Source organism: Artemia sp. Qi Xiang Cuo, chromosome 4, assembly GCF_049724085.1.
Source record: "Artemia sp. Qi Xiang Cuo chromosome 4, ASM4972408v1, whole genome shotgun sequence".
Lineage (NCBI taxonomy): Eukaryota > Metazoa > Arthropoda > Branchiopoda > Anostraca > Artemiidae > Artemia > Artemia sp. Qi Xiang Cuo.
In genome coordinates, this window is record NC_142797.1 from 25,765,769 (window position 1) to 25,782,767 (window position 16,999).

The 16,999-nt window shown below is 39.1% G+C and overlaps 1 protein-coding gene across 1 annotated transcript in view; it reads left to right on the top strand.

Moving 5' to 3' along the window:
* The window catches only part of LOC148952931 (BTB/POZ domain-containing protein 8), a 37,227-nt gene extending 34,544 nt beyond the window's left edge, over nt 1–2,683 (top strand). The window contains exon 8 of the mRNA XM_089088182.1: nt 1,293–2,683. Coding sequence (XP_088944308.1) covers nt 1,293–1,946 — 654 coding nt within the window. The 3' untranslated portion in view covers nt 1,947–2,683. The remainder of the gene's footprint in view (nt 1–1,292) is intronic.
* Nucleotides 2,684–16,999: the final 14,316 nt, after the last annotated feature.

Genomic DNA, 16,999 nt, shown 5'->3' on the forward strand with positions numbered 1-16,999 from the left:
TTATGCAATTTTTGGGATGTTTCAGCAGTTGCTGAAATAGTCCAAAAACAGTTTCAATCTAAACTGACTCAGTTGCGCTCGTTGCTCCATCTTTTATTGGAAAAGTATTGCGTTTATTAAACCAAATTGGGCGTATAATACTTTACTGGTCGTGCACAATTGTAGCCAAAGTTAATGGCCTTATTTTCTCAACTATCTATAAAACTAGAGACGATTGAGGCTTCATGGCATAACATGGTTGAAAAGTAGCACAAGCCATATAGCACTCATTTTAGAAGGAGGGCCGGAACAAAATAAAAGTATTTTTTTGCCACTCTTCCAATTTTCCCGTGAATCAGAGAAGGCGTTTTGAAAAACCTTGGGCGTGTACCCATGTTAATGGCTTTATTTTCTACAATTATTTAGAAAACGTGAGATGATTGAGGCTTCATGGCTTAACATGGCTCAAAGTAGCAACACAAGCTATATACCATTCATAGGTCCACCAAACCAAAATTTTGAAAGCTTTTTTAAGTCTTTGGCACGCGATTTGTGCTGAATACTGTTCAGGCAAGAATTGTGTGGTGGGAACCAATACTATATTCAGCTAAGTTTTGCAAAGTTCATTAAGTGTGATATTTTGCTGCGAAAATATTTGCAGCAGCTCTTGTTCCAGGAATTTTGTTGATAATTGTGGGACGTTCAACAAAGAGCAATGCTTGCTTCCGTCACTAAGTTGGTGGAAATATTAAATTGGGGTTGGGCTAATTTGCTGGTTTTTTTTTTTTTTTTTTTTTTTTTTTTTTTTTTTTTTTTTTTTTTTTTATTCTCTGTTGTTTAAAATTGTCCAATTTCCTAATCCTTTTTATACATAGAAAAACCTTGGGCATGTAATTTTTGCTGGATTCTGTTACAGCAAGGATTTAGCGGTGAGAACCTACACTCTTTTTAGCTAAGTTTTGAAAAATTCACGAGGTGTGATGTTTTGCTGCGGAAATTTTTGCAGCAGCTCTTGTTCCAGGAAGTCTGTTGATAATTGTGGGACTTTCAGCGAAGACGAATCTTTGATTTTGTCACTAAGCTGGTGGAAATTTTGGAATAAGGCTAATTTGCTAGAATACTTTCTTTTAATTTCTATCGTTGAAAATCGTCAAGTGTCCCCCTCCCTTTTTATTAATAGCCGTAGAGCCTCTCTAAGAGGCTGTTTAACCTTTGATTTTTTCAATTTGAATTTATGTATTTCAGTCGCTATTCATTTCACTTCATTATTCATTATCAAGTCGACCATGATCATTCCGTTTTATTCATTTCAGGTTCGAAAAGCTTTAACCACCCAAGAACGTTATAAGTCTTACAGGCAAGCAAGGACTTGCAAAGAACCGGAAGTTGATAATAATCGAGATGGTAGAGGTGAACACAAGGTAATAAGTAAAAATTGTATGATAAGTAAATCACCAGAAACTAAAAAAGGATTTTTTAAACCAGTTATACCACCAAAATCAACATTGCTTGAACGGAGGCAAAGGACTATTAATCCTCATAGCAAAACGAAGGAAAATTTAATCGAACTCAAGAAAAACAAAAGCTTCTCAAAGACACAAAAGGTCTCAAATTTCAAAGGCGGGGCTATTATTCAATCTGCCCACAACCTGGATCCCCATGGGGTAATCTTTGGCGAAGCTGGATCAAGTGTCAGTCATGATGATGCACTGCTTGACACGGTCAGTGACGCAAAATTTAAAGAACTAGAAATTGCCCAAGCTACCCCATCTGTTTCTTATGACTGTGAGCCTTGGTATAAAGCTGAAGAGGAGGGCACTAGTGAGTGCACCAAAGATCAGTCTTCTAGCTATCATTCAAGCAATTTGCAACATGTATCTGACCCTAAAGAAAACGATTTAGATGTAGCTGGCTCTTTAAAAGACCTTGAAAATGATGTGTCAGACGACGAAATTAAAGAGGAGTGATGAGATTGGTTTGTTTAACTATTATCAGTGAGTGGCAACGCACAACTAAAGAGCAAAAGCTGAAATATTTTGGACAGCAAGCCGCAACATTTAACTGTAAATGCTACATAGCTAGTCACAGAGTAGTTGACCATCTCAGCGTATTCTACGATAGTGTAGTTTAAAGGCGATCTGGAACGAGCTACCAACAATGTTTTTAGAAAGTATATTATTATAAATGTATTCTAGTCATTTCAAGTAGCATTTGAAACGGTGTCTGGTATCCCGTTAGGCTATAATCTTACCCTTGAATTCCTAAGTTTTTTTCGGAAACAGGTGGATATTTCTTTAAAAAAAATTTGATTGTAAGAATGTATTAAAATCTCTATCCTCCCCTCGGAAAATCTTTTGAATCTTGTCTCGCAACCCCCCCCCCCCCGCCCCCACCTCCCTTAAAAATAGTAAAACTGGTATGTCTGTGGGTAATATCATATGTACGCGGGCTGGTTTAGTTTCAAATTTTTCTGATAAGCGGATCAAATTGTCCCTTTTATGTGATTTCTGCTTAAAAATAGTTAGAATATATTGCACATTTTTAGAAAGGGGCCTGGTTTAGTATAACCCCTGATAAATATCGTCTACTTGAAGGAAGTCAACTGAAGGAAAATCTGTTATCTTGTCTTGTATGTTAGTTTTTTTAAAACTGTCATGTTGCTTATGTTTCTTATATTTATTTTGCAACAATAAAGTAAAAGTGACAGAAAATTTTTTGTTTTTTTATGCAAGATTAGCATTGTTTTTAGATTAGCTCGTATTTGATCCAAGGAGACCCCAATACACAAAAAACTGATAAGAAACTTTGATTAGTCTTAAAATAGGGCCCAAAAACCAAAATTCAATTTTATCTTGATGGATTTAAACTTAAATCTCAAGTCTTTGGGCCCAGGAGACCCTAATATATGGAAAAAAAATTAGATTGGGGTCATTGGGCTCCCAAAACTGGGTCTGAAAAGGGACTAAAAAATTTCTTTTATGTTTGACTCCAAATTTCTATCTGTCAGAACTTGGCCCATGGGGATTAAAATGCTCTGGAAATAATTAATTGGCTCCTCTTTCCCCAAAATGGGACCCGAAGAAGGGTCAAAATACCTTTTTCCAAATCGCTTGAAACTTGCACCTACAAGCTATTGGTCGAAGAGAGCCCTAAAGCATAGCAAATGGGTTGGGAACATGCTCTCTCCAGAACTGTTGTTGTATTATTTTTACTATGAAGGATTGGGGGCTTGCCCCCTCCAAAATTTTTTTGATTGGCTTAAAGCTTGTAAAGACAAATCTTTTAGACGCCAATGCGAAAAAAGAAATATGGGTTCATCTGATTTTTTTTTTTTTTTTGCTGCATGTAACTTACAACCATTAGTCATCCGACCAAAGGAACCATAATGCTCAAATAATTTTAGGTCCTGAGTCAAGGATAGCCTACTTCACAAAAAAATATGATGGGAGTATATGAACCCTTAGAACGGGTGGGGGGGGGGGGTAGAAAATGGATTAAAATTTCTTTGATCAACTTGGAACTTGAAGTCTCTGGGCTAAGGGATCTCAATAGGCCTACATGAAAAAAAGTATTTGGTTCGCCAAGAAAAGGGTCAAAAAACCTTTTTCCAAATGGCTTCAAAACTATATTCACAAGTCCCTGAGCTAAAGGCCCCTAATATGAAAAAAAAAATTAGGATGGGCTACTAAAACGTCCTTAAGAGCAAATGGTGAAAAGAAATAAAAAAAAAGCATTGGTTTACTGAAAATGGCGCCCATAAATAGGGTAATCTTTTCCAGGCGGCTTGAAACATGCAAACAAAATCTCTAGAGAAATGTGATTCTTCTTGTTGTTTTGTAAAACCCCACGGAATCAGAGGCAACGCTGTAGCGTTGCCTATAGTAAAGGCCATACGGCTCCAATGTTTTATTATTATTTTTTTTTTCCAGAGGCACTTCATATGGAAGGGGTCGTCGTAGAAACGTAAAAAGGGACTCATTTAATTGGAAATCAAGAGTTCTAGTGCCCTTTCTAATAGTCGAGAGTGATTGGAGGGCCACTCGCCCCCCCACGCCCATCCGTCACCCAAGAACAGCCATTCAAAATGTTGAAATGGCTATTGTGTTTAACGTAGTTGATTTTCAGATAGAAAATATATTTTTGAGGAGGATACTCCCCCACACCCCTCTAAGCAAGGATTTAAAGTCTCTCCAATCGGCCATATAAGGTTTTTATAGAAGGAGCTGTCGTAGGAACTTCAAAACATGCTTATTCGATTGGAAATTAAAGAGCTAGTGCCCTTTTTAATAGTCGAAAGTGATTGGAGTGTAAATAGCCCCCCCCCCCCACGCCCATCATTTTCCCAAATACATCCAATCAAAATTTTCAGATAGCCATTTTGTTCAGCGTAGTTGATTTCGAGATAGAAAATATATTTTGAGGAGGATACTCTCCCACAACTCTCTGCGTAGGAGTCTTATGTTCTGCCCTGGGGGCATGTATTGTTTTCATAGAAGGCGTTGTCGTAGAAACTTCAAAACAGGCTCATTCGATTGGAAATTAAAGGGCTAGTGCCCTTTTTAATAGTCCAAAATGATTGGAGGGCGCCTAGCCGCCCCCCCCCCCGCGCCCATCATTCCCCCAAACACATCCAATCGAAATTTTTAGATAGCCATCATGTTCAGCGTAGTTGATTTCCAGATACAAAATATGTTTTTGAGGAGGAAACTCCCCCACAACCCTCAGGGCAAGGGTTTTAAGTTATGACCTGGGGGCATATAAGGTTTTTATAGAAGGCGTTGTCGTAGAAACTTCAAAACAGGCTCATTCGATTGGAAGTTAAAGTGCTAGTGCCCTTTTTAATAGTCGAAAGTGATCGGAGTGTAACTAGCCTCCCGCCCCCCCCCTCACACCGATCATTTCCCCAAACACATTCAATCAAAATTTTGAGATAGCCATTTTGTTCAGCATAGTTGATTTCCTGATATAAAATATATTTTTGAAAAGGACACTCCCCCACAACCCTCAGGGCAAGGGTTTTAAGTTATGCCCTGGGGGCATATAAGGTTTTTATAGAAGTCGTTGTCGTAGAATCATCAAAACAGGCTCATTCGATTGGAAATTAAAGGGCTAGTGCCATTTTTAATAGTCGAAAGTGATTGCAGTGCAACTAGCCAAAGATTGGAGGGTGACTAGCCCCCCCCCCTCCTCCACGCCCTAAATGCCTCAGATAAAAATTTTGATATAGACATTATGTTAAAATAGTTCAAAGTTCTGATAACAAAAAATTCCGGTGTCGACACAGCTCACCAGGGCCCGGGGGTAGGCTTTGTAAGTTATGCCCTGGGGCATAACTTATAAAAGGGGGTTTATAACTTACGGGAAGGGGTTTTGTGTGGGAAGAACACATAGGAAATCTATTATAATTATCCAATTATAAGGTTAAAATACATACTCTGAGATAGATGTGAAATTGCTTTGGCACACAAAATCCTATTAAGTTCAATTCCAAACAGTCGTGATCCCTTTGTGTCAGCAAGTGAAATGGTCTAAACCCCCTTATTGGAGCTATTTTTTCAATCCATTCATTGTTGCCAATCGCTGTCCACAAGTTATGCAAGCTGTCTATTGTTCATATATAAGGTTTTTATCAAAGAGGTAATCGTAGACTTTGAAAAAAGCCTCATTGGTGCTTCACTGAAAACGAATTACTCGTATATTACAAATTTATTATTTTCCAGTTCTTACAGCATTGAAAATGAAAATAAAATTAAAGTGAAAAAAAAAATCTTGAACTGATGGATCTTTCAACAATTAATATCATTATATATCTAATATTCAATTAGATTTTGTTTATACTTTCCAAGACTATTAAAGACTCATATAGTTTTGCCATTTTTTTTAAATCTGCCATTTTCACTAACTAATCGTGTTGGTTTGTTATATTCTATGGCTTCTAGGCATTTCTATTTGAGTGGAAAACTGCACCTCAAACTTTGTGGAACATGCTTTTTCTTGCATAAAACATCAAAATACAATAAAATGTCAAGTTTCGGAGTCTTCCACCACTCGCAAGTAATTGCCACTGGTATTTTTGAATCCGCATGGTCAATTTAGGGGGTGGAGGGTAGGCTAATTCTCGTAGCAGCCCCATTCCGTCGTGGTATGATTCACACTTTTAACACCTGGCGTCAGGACTATCATATAATCTACAAAGCATACAACTACCCCAAATCAGTATCAATAAATAAATGAAACCCAAAACGAACAAATATTAAAATAAATGTTAGAGTCAAACTCAAAACGAGCATAAATTAATATGAGTAGGGCTCAAAACCCCTATGCTTTCTAAAAGCCAGAATATAATTTGTACTTTACTGAAAAAAAAATTCAAATGAGTTTACAGAAAAAAAATGTGCATTGTCAATTTAATATACATACGCTTATATTTATTCCCTAAAATCTTAATTAATGAAAGAATTTTTTTCAGTAAAGCGCCAATGACGCAGTAGTTTTCAGGCTTCTGCAGTGAGGCGATACACAAACTTTTGTGTGTAGTTATTTTTATTCGATTCAAACTTAATTTGCATATTCAATTGAAGTTTCACTCGTTTTAAGATTTATTTATTCTTTTACATTAATATATATTGTATGTTTGTTCGCATTGATTGTTATTTGATTTCTGTTCGTTTTAAGTTTCATTTATACTTTAATAGCAAAACATTTGTTTTCGTCTTAAGCTTGATTTTCATATTCAATCTAAAAATTACTCGCTTTAAGATCTATTTATTCATTTATATTATTACTTGTTGTATGTTTTTTGCTATGATTGTTTATTTAATTTCTGTTCGTTTTGGGTTTCATTTATTCTTTAATAGTAATTGCTGGTCGTGTTGAGTTTTAATTTTTAACAGGTATTTGTATCACCTGAGCTTAAGTTTAAAATGGCCTTTACTTTTCTTTGAAAAACTTATTTTTCGGAAAGTTTTTTTTTAATTAATTTATTATAAGCAACCAGAATAAGATCTTTCAGTCTCTGCACTTGCCAAGGATCCCAATTGTAGGGAGAGAATTTACCCTTAGAGTTTGAGAAATACCTTTCCAATTATATTTCTTTGAAGGTAATAATACCCTTGCCCAAGGGCGTGCCGAGGCTCGTTTTATTCGGGGGGCGATCTTCGTAAATTTTACCGAATCGCTACCTGATTTATGCCGAATTTTCTGCAGAAATCAAGAATTTTGCTAAATTTCGGCCGATTATGCAAAATTTCTGCCGAATGCCACAAAAGTTGGGGGGCGCCCCTCCCCACCCTCGGGACGCCCCTGCCCTTGCCCCCTCCCTTCTAAGGTACAAACATTGAAAATTTTGGAGATTGTTCCCTGATCCAAGGCGACCTCTTGATTTGTTGGAAGGGCTTAGAGGGCTAAGGGACGTGACAGTGGGCGGAAATGTTTTTTTTTTTTAGCTCTGATCGAGTTGAAACTACTACCCCCAAGTTCCAGGATCAAGGTAATATTAGGGATAACGACATTCACGCCCTCTACCTGAAAATGGATCAGAAATGGGCAGAATTATTTTTGGGTCAGCTCGAAACTTTAAATGACAAATCTTTGGAACAAGGAATCCAATTCCCAAACGCAATGAAAATATATTGGTTGGCCAGAAAAACAGTAAAAAGCTTACTTCTGAAAACATCTTGAAACTTATATCCGTAAGTATTCGAGTCAGAGGGTCCCCAAAGCACAGGATACAAAATTGAAAAGCGAAACTTTTCGGCTGAAAAGGGACTAAAAAATTCACCTTAAATTGCGTTTTATAAATGCTTTTCTAGTGGAAAAAATAAACTTCTTCTTTTGTACTATTGATTCTAGTGCTCGGTAAATAAAATCTAATAAAAATAATAGAGCATATACATTGATTTCTTTACTAATAAAACAATATACACTAGAAACTAATTTTGTTCTTGAATAGAATAGTTTCTCTTTAGATGTTTTCCTCTACATGTAAACAGTCATCTTCTTTAGAAAAGGCTCATTTAATTGGAACTTTAGAGTTATAATTCTCTTTAAGTCAAAAGTGATGGAGGGCAAATATAACCCTCCTCCCCTCCCTGACACCCTCTCTTCTCCAAACGCTTCCGATCAAAACTTTGAGACAGCCATTTTGTTCAGAATATTTAAAAGAGCATATAAGAATACCCCCAGAATGGAGGCAACACCCAGAGCCCAGGGGAAAGGGTTGTAAGTTATGCCCCGGGGAATATAAAGTTTTTATGGAATGGGTGGTCACATAAACATCGGATCGGACGTTTATTTGTCAATTGCCAAGCCTGTCATTCCCCAAAATACATCCAATCATTTAAGTTAGCCATTTGTTCAGCATTGTTGAAAAGTCCAGTAATTATCTTTTTAGGAATGTCAACAACCTCCCCACAGTTTTCAGGGTAAGGGTTGCAAATCCGGCAATTTGTTCACTGTTTATATACAATACAATTATGTTATTGAGAACGGTATACATATTAGAATTTTATTTTCCAAAAAGGACCAAGGCAATTTAGGTGCACCTTACAGAGTATGTTGAAGGGAGTATTGAACTAAATCAAAATACGAGTACATTAATTTGGAAATTTCAGGAATTGATAAGAGATAGTCAAAAATTGATATTTGCATGCTATCACTACTACTAAAATGCCACCACTAATTCTACCACATTGCTGAATTTACAATATTGAGGGAATTTTTAAACTAAATAAAAAGACGATATTCATAAGTACATTGTCTAGAGAGCATATATTAAGAGTTGATTTGGGTATTAAGTTGGAACTTTCAGAGAATGCTTAAAGGGAAGATCATTAGACCAAAAGGCAATATGTGCACGCTACTACTAATACTTAGTCACTGTTATATTTACTACTACTATTGCTACTTCGACTACTACTTATACTGCAACTACTTAAATTTGCACGTGTCGCGGCTTGCGCCAAGACATGCGCACGGTCCGCTAAGTGTAGTTGGATTAATTTTAGGTCAATTTTTTTGTGTCCAGTTACTTCAAATTTAGCACCGATCTTTCGAAACAAATATGGAAAAAGGCGGTCCGCACTTTTTGTTCATTCCTCTGCCTTTTTTTAAAATCCCCATTATTTCGTCCATGACAAAAAGATAAAATAGTACCACGAAAGCGCTACAAACTGAAGCACGTGCTACAGTGCTAAAAATGATGAAATAGTGCTAAAATAGTACTTCCGTGCTAATATAACTTTTGCCCCAAATACAACTCTGCTTTTACCTTGCTTGCATACCTTCGGTTCACCCCTTCCGCTTTTACACAAAAACAACCATTTTGTGTAATCCGCCAAATTTCATCCGTTTTTAGCTGCAGGTTTATGCGTCATAATAGTTAAACAGCTGTGAAATCTTTTTATTAACTTCTAATAATTAATATAGCTTATTCCTATGGATACGCTGGTCTATCAGAGGCAACGCTGTAGCTTTGCCTATAGTAAAGGCCATACGGCTCCAATGTTTTATTATTTTTTTCCCCAGAGGCACTTCATATGGAAGGGGTCGTCGTAGAAGTTTCAGAAGGGGCTCATTCGATTGGAAATCGAGAGTTCTAGTGCCCTTGTTAATAGTCGAAAATGATTGGAGGGCAACTAGCCCCCCAACGCCCATCATTCCCTCACACACATCCACGCAAAATTTTGAGATAGTCATTTTGTTCGGCTTAATTTATTTCCAGATAGAAAATATGTTTTTGAGGAGTAAACTCTCCCACCACCCTCAGGGAAAGGGGTTTAAGTCATGCCCTGGAGGTATGTAAGGTTTTTATAGACAGCTTCGCCGTAGAAACTTCAAAACAGGCTCATTCGATTAGAAATTAAAGAGCATCTGTCCCGTTTAGTTGTCGAGTGATTGGAGTGTAACTAGCACCCCTCCCCCCCCCCCCACGCCCATCATTTCCCCTAACACATCCGATCAAAATTTTCAGATAGCCATTTTGTTCAGCGTAGTTGATTTCCAGATAGAAAATATATTTTTGAGGAGGACACTCCCCCACAACCCTCAGGGCAAGGGTTTTAAGTTATGCAGTGGGGGCATATAAGGTTTCTATGGAAGGCGTTGCCGTAGAAACTTTAAAACAGGCTCATTCGATTGGAAATTAAATGGCTATTGGCATTTTCAATTGTCCAAAATGACTGGAGGGCAACTCGCCCCCCCCCACGTCCATCAGTCCCCAACCCATCTAATGAAAGGCGTGTGATTAATCTTTTTTTCAGTGTAGTTGCTTCCCAGGTAGAAAAGATATTTTTGAGGGGGATACTCCCCCACAACCCTCAGGGCAAAGGTTTTAAGTTATGCCCTAGGGATATAAGTTTTTTGTTTAAGGTATTGCCGTATAAGCTTCACAACTGGATAAATATTCGTGACTCTAAAGGGCTAGTGCCCTTTTTTTTGTCGGTTTGGTAATGGTAGTACACTAACCCCCCCCCCCCACGCCCATAAGTCGTCTACGCATAACCTAACAACATTTTTATATAGCTTGTTTGTTAAACGTAGTTTGTTTTAATAGAGAAAATATTTTTTGAGGAGGACAATCCCCCACAGCTTTCTGGGCAAGGGTTTTTAGTTATGCCCTGGAAATTAAAGGACTAGTGCCCGTTTTAATAGTCGAAAGTGATTGGAGTGTAACTAGCCCCCTCCCCCCCCACCATCTCTCCAAACACATCCAATCAAAATTTTGAGATAGCCATTTCGTTCAGCGTAGTTGATTTCCAGATAGAAAACATTTTTTTAAGGAGGACACTCCCCCACAACCCTCAGGGCAAGGGTTTTAAGTTATGCCCTGGGGCATATAAGGTTTCTATAGAAGGCGTTGTCGTAGAAACTTCAACAGGTTCATTCGATTGGAAATTAAAGGACTAGTGCCCTTTTTAATAGTCGAAAGTGATTAGAGTGCAACTAGCCCCCCAAACACCCCCATCATTTCCCCAAACACACCCAATCAAAATTCTGAGATAGCCATTTTGTTCAGCGTAGATGATTTCCAGATAGAAAATATGTGTTTGAAGAGGACACTCCCCCAGAACTTTCAGGGCAAGGGTTTTAAGATATGCCCTGGGGGCATATAAGGGTTTTATAAAAGGTGTTGTCGTAGAAACTTCAAAAAAGGCTCATTCGATTGGAAATTCAAAGGGATAGTGCCCTTTTTAATAGTCAAAAGTGATTGGAGGGCAACTAGTCCCCCCCCTACGCCCATCATTCCCCTAAACACATCCAATCAAACTTGTGAGATAGGCATTTTGTTCAGTGTAGCTGATTTCCAGATAGAAAATAGGTTTTTGAGGAGGATACTCCCCCACAACCCTCGGCAAGAGTTTTAAGTTATGCCCTGGGGGCATATAAGGTTTTTATAGAAGGCGTTGTCGTAGAAACTTCAAAACAGGCTCATTCGATTGGAAATTAAAGGGCTATTGCCCTTTTTAATAGTCCAAAATGATTGGAGGGAAACTAGCCCCCCCCACGTCCGTCATTTCCTCACAAGTCTCCACTAAAAATTATGAGCTAGCCGTACTGTTAAATATAGTTGTTCTCCAAATACAAAATGTATTCTTGAGAAGAATACTCTTCCCCAACCCTTATGGCAAGGGTTGTAAGTTAATCCCTGGGGACATAAAAGTTTTTTAAAGAATGCAGTGTCTTAGAAACTTAAAAACAGGCTCATTCTATTGGAAATTAAAAGGCTAGTGCCCTTTTTAATAGTGAAAAGTGATTGGAGTGTAACTAGCCCCCTCCCCCCCACGCCCATCATTTCTCCAAACACATCCAATCAAAATTTTCAGATAGCCATTTTGTTCAGCGTAGTCGATTTCCAGATAGAAAATATATATTTTTGAGGAGACACTCCCCCACAACCTTCAGGGCAAGGGTTTTAAGTTATGCCCTGGGGGCATATAAGGTTTTTATTGAAGGCGTTGTTGTAGAAAATTAAAATAGGCTCATTCGATTGGAAATTAAAGGGCCAGTGCCCTTTTTAATAGTCGATAGTGATTGGAGTGCAACTAGCCCCCCCCCCATGCCCATCATTTCCCCAAACACATCCAATCAGAATTATGAGATAGCCATTTTGTTAAGCGTAGTTGATTTCCTGATAGAAAATATGTTTTTGAGGAGGACACTCCCCCCGAACCTTCAGGGCAAGGGATTTAAGATATGCCCTGGGGGCATATAAGGTTTTTATAAAAGGTGTTGTCGTAGGAAACTTCAAAAAAGGTTAATTCTATTTTAAATTCAAAGGGATAGTGCCATTTTTAATTGTCAAAATTGATTGGAGGGCCGCTCGCCCCCCCCCCCTACGCCCATCATTCCCCTAAACACAGCCCATACAAATTTTGAAATAGCCATTTTTGTTAAGCGTAGTTGATTTCCAGATTGAAAATATATTTTTAAGGAGGACACTCCCCCACAACCCTCAGGGCGGGTTTTAAGTTATGCCCTGGGGGCATTTAAGGTTTTTATAAAATGCGTTGTCGTAGAAACTTCAAAACAGGCTCATTCGACTGGAAATTAAAGGGCTAGTGCCCTTTTTAATAGTCGAGTGATTGGAGTGTAACTAGCCCCCGTCCCCCCCCCCTCGCGCCCATCATTTCCCCAAACGCATCCAATCAAAATTTTCAGATAGCCATTTTGTTCTGCGTAGTTGATTTCCTGATAGAAAATATATTTTTGAGGAGGATACTCCCCCACAACCCTCAGGGCAAGGGTTTTAAGTTATGCAGTGGGGGCATATAAGGTTTCTATGGAAGGCGTTGCCGTAGAAACTTTGAAACAGGATTATTCGGTTGGAAATTAAAGGGCTATTACCCTTTTGAATAGTCCAAAATGATTGGAGGGCAACAAGATCCCCCCACACCCCTCCGTCCCCCCAACACCGACCCGCCACGTGTGGAGATATTACTTTTTTTCTATGGAGTGGATTACCAGATAGAAAATATATTTTTGAGGAGGACACTCCCCCACAACCCTCAGGGCAAAGGTTTTAAGTTATGCCCTAGGGACATAAGGTTTTTATAGAAGGCGTTGTCGTAGAAACTTCAAAACAGGCTCATTCGATTGGAAATTAAAGGGCTAGTGCCCTTTTTAGTAGTCTACAGTGATTGGAGTGCAACGAGCCCCCCCCCCCCCCCTCCCATCATTCCCCCAAACACATCCACTCAAAATTCTGAGATAGCCATTTTGTTCAGCGTAGTTGATTTCTAGATAGAAAATATGTTTTTGAGGAGGACACTACCCCAGAACCTTCAGGGCAAGGGTTTTAAGTTATGCCCTGGAAATTAAAGGACTAGTGCCCATTTTAATTGTCAAAAGTGATTGGTGGGCTAATAGCCCCCCCCCCCCCCCCCCCACCATTTCCCCAAACACATCCAAACAAAATTTTGATATAGCCATTTTGTTCAGCGTAGTTGATTTCCAGATAGAAAATATATTTTTGAGGAGGACACTCCCCCACAACCCTCAGGGCAAGGGTTTTAAGTTATGCCCTGGGGCATATAAGGTTTTATAGAAGGCGTTGTCGTAGAAACTTCAACAGGTTCATTCAATTGGAAATTAAAGGGCTAGTGCCCTTTTTAATAGTCGAAAGTGATTAGAGTGCAACTAGCACCCCCAAACACCCCCATCATTTCCCCAAACACACCCAATCAAAATTCTGAGATAGCCATTTTGTTCAGCGTAGATGATTTCCAGATAGAAAATATGTGTTTGAGGAGGACACTCCCCCAGAACTTTCAGGGCAAGGGTTTTAAGATATGCCCTGGGTGCATATAAGGTTTTTATAAAAGGCGTTGTCGTAGAAACTTCAAAAAAGGTTCATTCGATTGGAAATTCAAAGGTATAGTGCCCTTTTTAATAGTCAAAAGTGATTGGAGGGCAACTAGCCCCCCCCTCCCTACGCCCATCATTTCCCCACACACATCCAATCAAACTTTTGCGATAGGAATTTAGTTCAGTGTAGTTGAATCCTTGATAGAAGCTATTTTTTTAAGAAAGAAACTCCCCGACAAACCTCGGCACGAGTCTTAAGTGATGGCCTGGGGGCAGATAACGTTTTTATAGAAGGTGTTGTTATAGAACGATCAAAACAGGCTCATTCAATAGGAAATTAAATGGCTATTGCCCTTTTCAATAGTCGAAACTGATTGGAGTGCAACTAGCCCCCCCCCCACGCCCATCATTCCCTCAAATACATCCAATCAAAATGTTGAGATAGCCATTTTGTTCAGCGTAGTTGATTCCCAGATAGAAAATGTATTTTTGAGGTGGATACTCCCCCACATCCCTCAGGGCAAGGGTTTTAACTTATGCCCAGGAGACATATAAGGTTTTTATAGAAGGCGTTGTTGTAGAAAATTCAAAACATGCTCATTCGACTGGAAATTAAAGGGCTAGTGCCCTTTTTAATAGTCGACAGTGATTGGAGTGTAACTAGCCCCCTCCCCCCCACGCCTATCATTTCTCCAAACACATCCAATCAATTTTCGACGTAACACCTTTAAATTAGGTGTTGTTTTTTTAGACCACACTCCCGTTCTAAGACGAACAAATAAACTTTCAAATGGGGATAAATCCATTTATTTAGACAGTTCACTGTCTAAATAAATGGATTTATCCCCATTTGAAAGTTTATTTGTACATCCAATCAAAATTTTCAGATAGCCATTTTGTTCAGCGTAGTTGATTCCCAGATAGAAAATATATTTTTTAGGAGGATACTCCCCCACAACCCTCAGGGCAAGGGTTTTAACTTATGCCCAGGAGACATATAAGGTTTTTCTAAACGGCGTTGTTATAGAAAATTCAAAACAGGCTCATTCAACTGGAAATTAAAGGGCTCGTACCCTTTTTAATAGTCGAAAGTGATTGGAGGGTACCTAGCCCCCTCCCCCCACGCCTAGCATTTCCCCAAACACATCCAATCAATTTTCGACGTAACACCTTTAAATTAGGTGTTGTTTTCTTAGACCACACTGCCGTTCTAAGACGAACAAATAAACTTTCAAATGGGGATAAATCCATTTATTTAGACAGTTCACTGTCTAAATAAATGGATTTATCCCCATTTGAAAGTTTATTTGTACATCCAATCAAAATTTTCAGATAGCCATTTTGTTCAGCGTAGTTGATTTCCAGATAGAAAATATATTTTTGAAGGCGACACTCCCCCACAACCCTCAGGGCAAGGGTTTTAAGTTATGCCCTGGGGGCATATAAGGTTTTTATTGAAGGGGTTGTCGTAGAAACTTCAAAACAGGCTCATTCGATAGGAAATTAAAGGGCTATTGCCCTTTTTCATATTCCCAAATGTTTAGAGAGCAACTAGCACCCCCCCACGCCCATCATTCCCCCATACACATCAAATCAAAATTTTGAGATAGCCATTTTGTTGAGCGTAGTTGAATTCCAAATAGAAAAAGTATTTTTTAGGAGGATACTACCCCAAAACCCTCAGGGCAAGGGTTTTAAGTTATGCCCTGGGGTCATATAAGGTTTTTATAGAAGGCGTTGTCGTAGAAACTTCAAAACATGCTCATTCGACTGGAAATTAAAGGGCTAGTGCCCTTTTTAATAGTCAAAAGTGATTGGAGTGTAACTAGCCCCCTCCCCCCCACGCCCATCATTTTTCCCAACACATCCAATCAAAATTTTCAGATAGCCATTTTGTTCAGCGTAGTTAATTTCCAGATAGAAAATATATTTTTGAAGGCGACACTCCCCCACATCCTTCAGGGCAAGGGTTTTAAGTTATGCCCTGGGGGCATATAAGGTTTTTATTGAAGGGGTTGTCGTAGAAACTTCAAAACAGGCTCATTCGATTGGAAATTAAAGGGCCAGTGCCCTTTTTAATAGTCGATAGTGATTGGAGTGCAACTAGCCCCCCCCCCATGCCCATAATGTCCCCAAACACATCCCATCAAAATTCTGAGATAGCCATTTTGTTCAGCGTAATTGACTTCCTGATAGAAAATATGTTTTTGAGGAGGACACTCCCCCAGAACCCTCAGGGCAAGGGTTTTAAGATATGCCCTGGGGGCATATAAGGTTTTTATAAAAGGCGTTGTCGTACAAAACTTCAAAAAAGGTTCATTCGATTGGAAATTCAAAGGGTTAGTGCCCTTTTTAATAGGCAAAAGTGATTGGAGGGCCGCTAGCCCCCCCCCCTACGCCCATCATTCCCCCAAACACATCCAATCAAAATTTTGAAATAGCCATTTTTGTTCAGCGTAGTTGATTTCCAGATTGAAAATATATTTTTGAGGAGGACACTCCCCCACAACCCTCTGGGCGGGTTTTAAGTTATGCCCTGGGGGCATTTAAGGTTTTTATAAAATGCGTTGTCGTAGAAACTTCAAAACAGGCTCATTCGATTGGAAATTAAAGGGCTAGTGCCCTTTTTAATAGTCGAGTGATTCGAGGGTAGCTAGCCCCCCCCCCCACGCCCATCATTTCCCCAAACGCATCCAATCAAAATTTTCAGATAGCAATTTTGTTCAGCGTAGTTTATTTCCAGATAGAAAATATATTTTTGAGGAGGACACTCCCCCACAACCCTCAGGGCAAGGGTTTTAAGTTATGCAGTGGGGGCATATAAGGTTTCTATGGAAGGCGTTGCCGTTGAAACTTTAAAACAGGCTCATTAGATTGGAAATTAAAGGGCTATTGCCCTTTTTAATAGTCCAAAATGACTGGAGGGCAACTAGCCCCCCCCCCACGCCCATCAGTCCCCCCCGCACAGCCCATCAAAAGTGTGTGATAGCCATTTTGTTCAGCGTAGTTGCATGTCAGATAGAAAATATATTTTTGAGGAGGACACAACCCCCACAACCCTCAGGGCAAAGGTTTTAAGTTATGCCCTAGGGACATAAGGTTTTTATAGAAGGCGTTGTCGTACAAACTTAAAAAAAGGCTCATTCGTTTGGAAATTAAAGGGCTTGTGCCCTTTTTAATAGTCGAAATTGATTGGAGGGCAACTAACCCCCCCCCC